A 10,893-nucleotide genomic window follows, 5' to 3' on the forward strand; every position below is an offset into this window, starting at 1 on the left:
TGTGGGTTCCAGCCATCTTTATCACTGCACCGCCAGCAAGCACTGTCTAGCAACACTGTCCATAGGTTCAATAACAATGTGTAGGCATCACCCATGTGCACGTGACAGCCTGCAGACATCTGCAGGAGGCTTCACACTCTGACTTCAGTCCTTTCTAGCCTCATCTCCCAGTGCCACACACAATACACTCAGTACAGGTTATTGCAGGAGCTGTTCCCTTCACCTTAAATACAGATATTCTCTACCCAACAAAAGTGCACTCAGATGTGCCCTCTTCTGTGAAATCTCACCCAGAACTCCAAGGAGCATCCCCATTCCAATCCACTGGGCTTATGTCTGTTTTGCAGTTTACGTGCCCATCTCTCGTTCTGGAGTAGATCAAAATCCGTATCTTACACATCTCTTCAACCTCAGTACATACCACTAAGCAGTCAGTAAAGAGTTACTGACGTGAGTAAATGGATGGGTGGATGGATGACTTCATTTCCCTCTTCTTCTTTAGAACAGGCAAACACACATACACACACACTCCTATCCATCCAACCATCTTTCAAATGTGTCGTCATGAGACAAGGAGTAATCACGAGTGCTCCGTGCACCTGGAAAAAAGCACTTCCTTTAAAGAACAATTCCTAGTTTAAAGATGTGTGCCTTTTATGTCGACTTCCATCCTCAACTGCCTAACTGCCCCTGAATGCCAGCTGGCCTTCTTGACGCCCGCCTTTGGGGGAGTTCCGTTGGTCGTGCAGATCCCGGCGTCGTGGCGCCCGGTCTGCAGTATCTGCTCCTGTGTTGCAGATGGCTCCACCTGCACCATGTCCGAGTGGATCACCTGGTCGCCCTGCAGCATCTCCTGCGGCACTGGCATGCGGTCCCGGGAGAGGTACGTGAAGCAGTTCCCGGAGGACGGCTCCGTGTGCACGCTGCCCACTGAGGAGACGGAGAAGTGCACGGTCAACGAGGAGTGCTGTGAGTGGGGGGCCGGGCGGGAGGGGCGGGTGCGGGGCTCCCGAGGCTGCCAAGGTGACGCTAAACACCGCCGGACTTCCCAGCTCCCAGCAGCTGCCTGGTGACCGAGTGGGGCGAGTGGGACGAGTGCAGCGCCACCTGCGGGATGGGCATGAAGAAGCGGCACCGCATGGTCAAGATGAGCCCGGCGGACGGCTCCATGTGCAAGGCGGAGACGTCTCAGGCAGAGAAGTGCATGATGCCCGAGTGCCGTGAGTGGGCGTGGGAGAGGGGACAGAGGACCACAGCAGCCCTTACCACTGTCAAGGCTGGGCAGGTGCAAGAGGAAATATGGACCCCCCCCCCATCCTTGCAGGGCACTTCTAGGAGCGAGAGCTATAGGTGTGAGGACATCATCCAGACCCAGAGAGTGGCCTCCTTTGAGAGGCATTCTGAGCAATGCTGGGGTGGCAAACTGGTGGCCTCTGGATAGAATTCACCTATAGCTGTGTTTTATAGGGCCCCATAGTATCTTTTTTTTGGAGGGGGGGGAATACATGTAGGCAGGTTGTCCATTCCTCAAGTCATCACAGACCCCCTCATTCTTGTTCTATGTGGGGACTTGCCTGTGGCCTCATAAAGCATTACAACCCCTCCTCTATGCACAGATGCACACAGGCCCACACATCACTACACAGATGTACACACATAGCCAAGTACATACACATTCTAGCGATTTCAGCACCAAAGTGTCCAAAAACACATCATTGAGCCTATCTTTTAGTGCATGGTTCTTGGGGCACGTGGGATGTTTCTGTCTCTAGTGAGATCCTACTCAGACCCTCACGGGTGTTTCAGGTGGGACTTGTATTCCTATTACTGAGCCACATCTGATGCCACATCATGAGCACCAGCTGGATCAGAGGAGATGCAGGAGAGTGACAAAAGCAGCAGTTAGTGGCCTGTGGAGCCACTCCTGGTTCCGGGGGGGGGTCACTTCGGTTATCCGAACCCATTGGTCAATTTCACTTTACTCAAGGGGCTTGAGTGGGGGACAAAGGATACAGGGCACCAGATCAAAGAAAGCAAAGGGAGCCTGTTCTCAGTGGCAAACCTGGCTCTTGGTCTAGACACCATCCCCTGCTTGCTGTCCCCGTGGTCCGAGTGGAGCGACTGCAGCGTGACCTGTGGGAAGGGCATGCGGACCCGCCAGCGGATGCTCAAGTCTCTAGCCGAACTTGGGGACTGTAATGAGGCGCTGGAGCAAGTGGAAAAGTGCATGCTGCCCGAGTGCCGTAAGTCCTGGAGCTTCTGGAAGCCACCTCTCCCCTCCTCTCCTCCTGCTAACCAGCCCTGTGCTAGCTCGTACAGTTATGACTGTTTGCTGGGCCCTGCATCTCTGTGTTAGCAAAGTTATTTAAACTCTCAATCTTCTCAGTAGTAAAAGGGGATCCCACTAACCATCTACAAAACACCCAAATTGTAAATGGCTGTGAAGTCAAAACAGGAGGCTTAGATGGAAAACAGTACAGGCTCGATAAAATGTATTTCATAGTTCTCCACCCCTCCAAGTTAGAGGCTTGTCTGGCCCATGGGGTTTTCCAAGCTTTTTAATTCTATTCCTCCTCCCTGTGACCAGTTTATTTACCCATGACCAAAGGGTAGACTTTAAACCAGTGACTCCTGCACCTCTGCAGCCTTGATAAGAAGACAGGCCAGCAAGTCAACAAGCTCAAAAGCTCCATGCCCACCCTCATCTCCTCTCAAATCTCACAGAGATTTGAGAGGAGGTGAGGGTGAGTTTATTATCTGGGGACTAATTTCCAAGGAGAGAGCCCATTTTTCTGGCTAGTCTTCCATGAGAGCTTCCCTTTCAGGTGGTGGAAAGTCAGACACACTTGCTAAGATCTGTTTTCGGGCTTTCTCTGAAATGCACTTGCAGCCTTCTGTGCTTCCTCCCCTTACTCAGGCTGCATGCCTGGGGACAGGTCCTAGCTCTGTCCCTTACTGGCTGCATAAACTTCAGCACACTACTTAGCATCCCTGTCCCTCATCTGTAAAAGAGTGAGAAGAACTTCCTAGGTTGCTCTGGGAATTAAACCACATAATTGGTACAAAGTGCCGAGCACTGGACTTGGGAAGTGCAGACCTCCACCAATGTTACATATTACAGTTTCTGAGCTGTTTTAGCCAAAGTCATGTGTGGAGATGACCCAGACCATCAAACTAAACAAAGCCTTGGGCTTTTACTAAGATCTACCCCGTGTTCAACACAGCTCACCAGAGCTGGGGCTCCAGAATGTTCTGAGACACTGTTACTGACTTAAACAAAACTCTATATCCACAGGGTCCAGTGAATGAAGGGAGAAGAAAAAGAACATTTATGGAACACTTACTGTGGGCCAGAAACTGGGCTGAGAGCATTACTTAATTCTCACAACCTAATGAGAAAAATAACATTATCCCCATGCTGCAGATGGGAAAGCTGCCTGAGCTCCCACAGGGAGAAAAGGCCTAAGACCATGAACAAAATGAGTTTTTCCTAGATCCATCCAGCCGGGCCCTCACTTTGCAAGGGAAGCAGAGTTTGAAAATCATTTGCCTCCCTAGGAAGCATCCTGAGAATCACTCTAATGGGTTATCTTTCGTCCACATTTGTGAGATGCTGGCTTAATGAGAAGACTCTGCTGGATCTCTTACCATGATAAACCATGACACCACTTGCTACTGCCCCTCTTCTCTACTGAATTTCCTATTTCTGGCTCCTGTGGTTTTTGCAGACTGCCATATATAAGACCCAGGATGATATCGAGAACGAGAAACACTGCCTGGGTCTTACTGCAGAAGTCACAATGTCCTTAGTATTAGTCCACGGGGGCAGCTCTGGAAAATGGCACCAGTGAACTGTGCCTTCCCTCAGAAAATCAGGGTCCTTGGCTGTGGGAAGCTAGTCTGTGCCACTTGAGGCTAATTTGACAATATTCTAGAAGCTTAGAGAGCAAGGCAAGAGGCTTTGAACTAATCTTCAAGGTCCCCCCAAAAGCCTCCTCAAATCATAAAGAGGGCATAGCATGTGGGTTTTGATCTGCATCTACTGCTTACCAACCGTGTGGGCTGGATAAAGTCAGTCTGCCTCCTGGAGCCTCAGTTTCTTCTTCTGTAAAATGGGGTAACAGCACCTGCTTTGCATTTCCCATAGGCTTTAGTTGAGATGTTCAAAGGAGAGTATAAGTGACCATATCTTGTTTCAGACATGAGATATACTCACGCCCATCTGTGTCTTGCCAGCCATTGACTGTGAGCTCACCGAGTGGTCCCAATGGTCGGAATGTAACAAGTCATGTGGGAAAGGCCACATGATTCGAACCCGCATGATCCAAATGGAGCCTCAGTTTGGAGGTGCACCCTGCCCGGAGACTGTGCAGCGGAAAAAGTGCCGCATCCGGAAATGCCTCCGAAATCCATCCATCCAGAAGCTGCGCTGGAGGGAGGCCCGAGAGAGCCGGAGGAGTGAGCAGCTGAGGGAGGAGTCCGATGGGGACCAGTTTCCAGGTACTGCCAAGTGTGAGGCTGGCGTTCAGGGAGATGTCAAAGCAGAGTGGGTCTGGAAGAACTTGTAGGAGTTTGCCAGTAAAACAAGGGCATCCCAGGCAGCAGGAGTAGTCATTACAATGGCACTGAGATACCAAAGAACAAGATATGTTCAAGTAGTAAGTGGAAGGCAGAAGGAACACAGAGTATGGCGGGGCGGGGGGGGGGGGGGGCAGGAAACCAAGCTGGAGAGGTAGGGTAGGGACCAGACCATGAAAGGCCTGCTGATGACTTGATTCTGTAGGTGAAGGTTTTAAGCAACAGCGTGACTTTAACAGGCCTGTGCTGAGTGGTTTGGAGGTGGCAAAAACAGGCACAGAGGCTGGTTAAGTTTTCTCTGTAGCCCAGGAGAGAGATTGTGTGTCCCCCTCCTCCTGCATAACTGAAGGAGTTCCAGGACTTTAAAAAAAAAAAAAAAAGATCCCACCTAGAGCTTCACTGCTGAATAAGCTGATCCAAGCCAAGAGTGCAACGTCATCAGCAAAATGGTGAAATGGTAGCTGGGGAGATCCGCGCTCAGTCTTGGGTCCAGGCCAGTTGATGGTCTTTGGATTCCCTGGAGTGGGTAAGGAAGGTGCCATATAAGTGAAGGTTAATGGGTTTCTATTTTTAAAGGTGCAGCTCAAATTACCCCTTTTTTTTTCTTTTCTCTTCTCTTCCTTAAGACATTACAGCTCCAACTAGGACTAGAGAAGTGCAGATATGCGGAGCTACCTGAAGTTCACTATCTTTCCACTAGGGAGCTGTTCCCATATCAAAATGTTGTCTAGGGCTTCCCTGGTGGCGCAGTGGTTGAGAGTCCTCCTGCCGATGCGGGGGACACGGGTTCGTGCCCCGGTCCAGGAAGATCCCACATGCCGCGGAGCGGCTGGGCCCGTGAGCCATGGCCGCTGAGCCTGCGCGTCCAGAGCCTGTGCTCCGCAACGGGAGAGGCCACAACAGTGAGAGGCCTGCGTACCGCAAAAAAAAAAAAAAAAGTTGTCTATTGCACATGGCAGTCAGTTGGCCAGTCAACAAACATTATGCCCAACTATGTTCCAGGCAGGCAGTATGACATAAAACTCAGCGTAGTATTGACTGGATAATCATAAATGTAATTAATTGGATCTACAATGGAGTAATGTATAGAGTGCTATGGAAGCACTGTTTTTTTTTTTTTTAAAGATCTAACCTTGGGGTCAGGGAAGTTTTCTTTGAGAAAGTCATGTCTATTTACACAGGAAAAATAATCAATTGTACCTGAGTTAACTTAGTACTTGAGAGGCTAAGTACCTGGGGGAGCAAAGCGTAAGAGAGAGTGGTTAACTGCTCCGTGAGTGGCTGCAGCATTAACAAGCCACCCCAAAACAAACAAGTCGCTACTGTCAGGTGGTGGCTCAGCTGGGGCTGGAAGGTCTAGATTGGCCTCACCTGTGTTTCTGGAGTCTCTCTCCACTCGGTCTCTCCAGCAGATAGCCAGGCTTGCTCACATAGTGGTGGAAAGGTTCCCGACAACTTTTTTCAAGCCATGTTTGCTCATGTCCCATTGGCCAAAAGCAAGTCATAGAGCCAAGCCCAGATTCAAGAGGTGGAGAAGCAGACTCTGCCCCTCGATGGGGAAGAGCTGCAAAGTATTTATGGCCAATTTCTGCAGTCTGTCACGTATAAGCTAACAGTCCCTAATAAGGACTCTAGCCATTATTTAATTCAACAAATCGTTACATACAAGAGCAGAAAAGCCCAGACAACCAACTAAGTTTGACAGCTGTTTACTAGAGTTCAGCTTCCTTGTTCTTTCCTCATGTCTGCTGGCCTAACCAGGTCTTCTCATGCTTTCAGGCTGCAGGATGCGCCCATGGACAGCCTGGTCAGAATGCACCAAACTGTGTGGAGGCGGGATCCAGGAACGCTACATGACTGTCAAGAAAAGGTTCAAAAGCTCCCAGTTTACCAGCTGCAAAGACAAGAAGGAGATCAGAGCATGCCACGTCCACCCGTGTTAACAAGGGTACACGTTTCCCAGGGCTGCACTCTAGACCCCTCAGAGTCACCAATGGCTGGATTGTTTGTTTGCTTGTTTGTTTAAGGCAATTTAAATCGTGTACACTAGTTTTCATTTCTGCAGTGTGGTCTGCCCAGTAGTCTTGTGGATGCCAGGGACATCCTTCTGTACACTTCTTGGTGGGCACAGACTGAGGGGGTGCTCCCTCATCCTCAGCCAGCCCTCATCCAGCACGAGTAGTGTCAGCCACCTGTACTGAATGGAAACGTGTCCCTCTGGAGCACCCACCTGGGTGGCAGGAAAGAGACCCTGGCCTCCTGCACACGGAGAGGCAACTGTCTGCAGATGACTCTGTGCCTGGTGCCGGGGGCGCAGCATGGGGGAGACAGTCCCCGTCAGGTGGAGTGCAGATTCCCCTCATTCTCGTCTGGCCTGCTCCCTCTTGCAGGAAACTATTGTTTGCTCGTCTCTTCTCATTTAGTGGAACTTTAGGGCCCGTTGTTGAGTCTCCTCAGTCATCAACAGTTCTTGGGGAAAACAGCTGGCAGACATGAAGAGAAGCACTGATGGTGGGTGGCTTTTCTTCTTTCACCGAGAAATGCGTATGTATCTCAACCCCTAATATTGGTTCTTGATGCCCCAGAGGAAAGAAATGATGGCTGCTTTATTTGAACATAAGGTAACCAGTTCTTACACCTGAGGTAAAAGGTACTAAGTCTAGAAATCATTTTTCCCTTCTTTTTGGGGTTTTTTTGGACACAATTCTCTTAGGAAGCCAGCCTTACGAACCTTCTGATATTAGATCCTGACTAGAACCAAGGCCAAGGCAGCAAAACTAGCCTCTATAGCAGTCCCAAACCTGAGTTTTTAAAATCTTCCAACACAGACTTTTAAGTTCTCAAACCGGTTTTTAACAAGAAAACATTTTTTCAGTTATGCAAACATTTTGTTAAATCTGTCTGCAGCCCACCAAGCCAGTCCTTCAACAGAAATACTATCTCTGTACTTGAGAGGGCTTCTTAGAAAAATTGTTTCAGAGGCCAAGAAAGACGACAAATCTAGGGAGGAAGGAATGTTGCAGAATCAAGCTTGGCCGTAAAATCTGGTGGGAAGTCAAACCTATGTCAGCCCTCCACACCAGGGGTCTGGTCCTCTGACACAACCATAGGGAAAGATCATGGTTTTCCATCCCCTTCCGAGCACTCATAAGCACACCAAATTCAGGGAGACTGACTATCAAGCATTAGTGTAAAAGGTCATTTTACCGAGTTGCGTCCATCAGCAGTTGTTACTCATTCATTGTTAAAATTACCGTTTCATTTCTGTTGCAGGCCGCCTTTATCGTGCTTAATCCAAATATGTACCATGGATGAGATGCATACATTGCTTTGAATACACTACTTTAAGAATCTGCATTAAACACATCAGGATATTCCAAACACAACATATATATATGCTATAGCCTTGAATCTGTACTATTTTCTTTAACACAAGAGAGACTGTTCAATAAAAAACTCATTGGGTCTGTCTTTTGTGTTTTAGTTTTAAACTAATTCAGTGTTCAGAAGGTTGGGTCTTTTTAACAATTGTTTCCATTTCAATCACAGTCAGCAAAGGATATGCCTTTTGCACCCTCATTCTGGAGGGACCACTCTTACCAATTCCTGAGCTCTCTGGAGGTTTGAGTTGTTTCCAACGTTATTTTTTAAATCCTTAAGTGAACTGCTTTCTCCTCCCACAAAGCAGCACAAAATTTAAAGAAATAAGAAGTTTAAGTTCTACTTGGACAAAAAAAAGTCCTGATACAGAATCTGCTCGCTTTTGCAACACTACTCTTAGCTACCCAGACGCATCCTTCCTCTCAACCCATGAAAATCATCAAAGTTCCATATAATGGCAATTCCTAAGTAACTCTAAGGACAAGCCACCCTAGTATCTCATGTTCTTATTTGGTCCCATTTTTAATCCAAATTTTGGAGACTTAAAACCAGGCACCTGGTTAATGGCTGAGAATGGGTAACATGTTTCTTGTTACATAAGTGTTAACTCTTTTTTTGTTTGCAAGGGGGAATTTTTAAGAAACATCAGATCTTTCTTACCAAAGTCTTGTGTTAGGTGGTTTATAGTTTCTCCGGCTAACCAATCATTTTGGAAATAAAGACTTTTTACTACAAAAATAAAATTTGTTTGGACTTGAGATACCTGAGATAGTAAACAGATCATAAGACACCCAGTTTAAAATTGCCACATAAAGAACTATAATTGTTGTGTATATTTTTTTTTTATCAATGCCAAACCACTTGGACTCCAATTTACATCCACATTTTTAAGATGAAAATAAGTTCAGCGATATATTCCCCACCACACATGGGGTCACTCACCTGTCACCTTGCCAATGCATGATTTGAAGGAAATCTGTTGTAGCAAATAAGAATAAAGCCTGGGCTTCTTCAGACCCAGAACTGAAAAAATTTAAACAATTTTGTGCTTTTTTTAATTTGAACTTTGTGTATGAAACGTGTTTTAGGCATAGTCAAGGTCTGTGTACTTCGTCCAGGAAGTAAGGATACGTACACATTCTCACATGACAACAATTCTCCAGAAACTTAGTCCAGGTCAAGTCCATGGCTAAAACGGCAAGACAAAAATTCGCAATGTCAAATTACTTCTGTGACCTAACAGCCCATGTTTCAGTTTAAAGGAGTTAAATATTAAACTGTACTAGGACTGTGCAGTCCTTTTTCCCCCGAGTTAAATATTTATATCCTAAAGAAATGGACAGTATTGTCCAAATAAGACTAAATATAAATGTTTAATCTCTAATTACAACACAGAGTCACGGAAGACAAGACATTGCACTCTTTGGTGCTATTAATTTTCATAACAGACAATTCATTTTGTTTTCATATTGCCCAAAGCAGGGAGAATGAATGAAAATAGTCCCTTTTGAAAAAGAGTGAGATACCGTAACAAACTAAACAGCAGCTGAATGCTAGTGAGCATGAAGACAATTTTCCAATTTAAATCTTTTGAAATCTGTGAGCAAAAGGTCTGTACTAAAATGTCAAATTTAAATGATGGCATCCCTGCTTTAGAAATACTGTCAGTACGCTCTGTTGGGCCGAGGAAGGAGTTGTACAGCGGTTAAGCACGGGTAGCCTGGCTTCAAACCACTGCTGTTGTTTTACCTTTTCTGGCCTCAGGCTTGGTCACAAGCTTTCTTACACTGAAGGGTTTCTCTCCCCCACCTCCACAATTAGCCAGTTCCCATCCTGAGAGTGAGTTCTGATGGTAACCTGGCAGTAGTTTCACTGAATGTGTTTTACCCCGCCAGTCCCCTGCTTCCTCATAAACCGAGAAATGCCCACTTTGTGCTAAAGCTGGCTTGAGCTGCATTTCTATCACTTATGACTCTAAGTGTCCTGACCAATAAAATACACATGCAGTACTTCTACCCAGCCATCATCAGAGCAAAACGCGATTCCAGACTTTTCACTCGACGTAATGTCGTAACGGAAGATAGCATTCATTATCTATCATTATCACTTTCTCATATTGCTCTGAATTCTTCATAAAACTCAGAATGTGTGCTTTAACTACTTCCTGGCTTTAGAACTGATTGGTAAAAGTTCTCGTATTTTAACAGTACTCCTATTCAAGGTAATAATCCTCATAGTTTAACTGTTATGTGTTTATACAGTTTTCTTTTACTTCAAGTAATTTTAAGTATTAGAAGGGAAAGGGGCCAACATCTTATTCAAGGCTACTGACTTGTTTACTCCACTTGGAGTTTATAAAAGTAGAGTCTCTACTTTTTGCTAGTGTTAGCATGTGACTCCTACTGGGTGATCTTAACCTGGAACTCACTAGCCCATCTAAGAACTCAGGTGGGCCACTCAAGAAAAACACCTGGATCTCCTGCTCCCTCACCTACTACATTAGTGCTACTGAAAGAGAGACCGCAGCCTGGGAGCATCCACAAACTGTTCGTTACCATCCTACAATGAGAGACAGAAATTAAAAGCATTCAGAAACTTTTATAGTAATTTGATATTGCCACAATATCCGAGAGTATGATTATTTTTCTAACAGTTCATGTTTTGTATTACATTAGGAAATTGTATCATTCCACGATGGTGAAGGTTAAACATTTTTTAAACGGGCCCTTTACCTCAGTCTGAGCGGCACTGCACGACGCCACACCAGTCAGAAAGCCTGCGAACCACAAGCTTCTGAATCTCTCAAATGCTTCTGTACCTAAACAGTAATAGCTGCTTCCAGACTCGCATACCTACGTGTCTATGACCGAGTGCCCTGCACTGGCTCTTCTTCTTATGCCTCTAACATCCTACCCTATCAAGCAATTCAACTGC

The 10,893-nt window shown here is 46.4% G+C and overlaps 1 protein-coding gene and 1 long non-coding RNA gene across 2 annotated transcripts in view; one reads left to right on the plus strand and one right to left on the minus strand.

The window, feature by feature from the left end:
• Positions 1 to 8,935, plus strand: part of SPON1 (spondin 1) — a 275,099-nt gene extending 266,164 nt beyond the window's left edge. Inside the window, exons 12-16 of the mRNA XM_082661256.1 lie at positions 799 to 969; positions 1,053 to 1,220; positions 2,079 to 2,243; positions 4,237 to 4,500; positions 6,358 to 8,935. Of these exons, the coding sequence (XP_082517382.1) occupies positions 799 to 969; positions 1,053 to 1,220; positions 2,079 to 2,243; positions 4,237 to 4,500; positions 6,358 to 6,521 (932 nt within the window). The 3' untranslated portion in view covers positions 6,522 to 8,935. The remainder of the gene's footprint in view (positions 1 to 798; positions 970 to 1,052; positions 1,221 to 2,078; positions 2,244 to 4,236; positions 4,501 to 6,357) is intronic.
• On the minus strand, positions 4,361 to 6,449 carry LOC309826865. Its single transcript, XR_014297148.1, has 3 exons — positions 5,950 to 6,449; positions 4,967 to 5,095; positions 4,361 to 4,625 (listed from the first exon to the last, which is right to left on the minus strand). It is a non-coding gene; the product is annotated as an uncharacterized lncRNA (long non-coding RNA).
• Positions 8,936 to 10,893: the final 1,958 nt, after the last annotated feature.

The sequence above is a fragment of the Grampus griseus genome, assembly GCF_964374135.1.
Source record: "Grampus griseus genome assembly, chromosome: 8".
In the NCBI taxonomy this organism is placed as follows: Eukaryota; Metazoa; Chordata; class Mammalia; order Artiodactyla; family Delphinidae; genus Grampus; species Grampus griseus.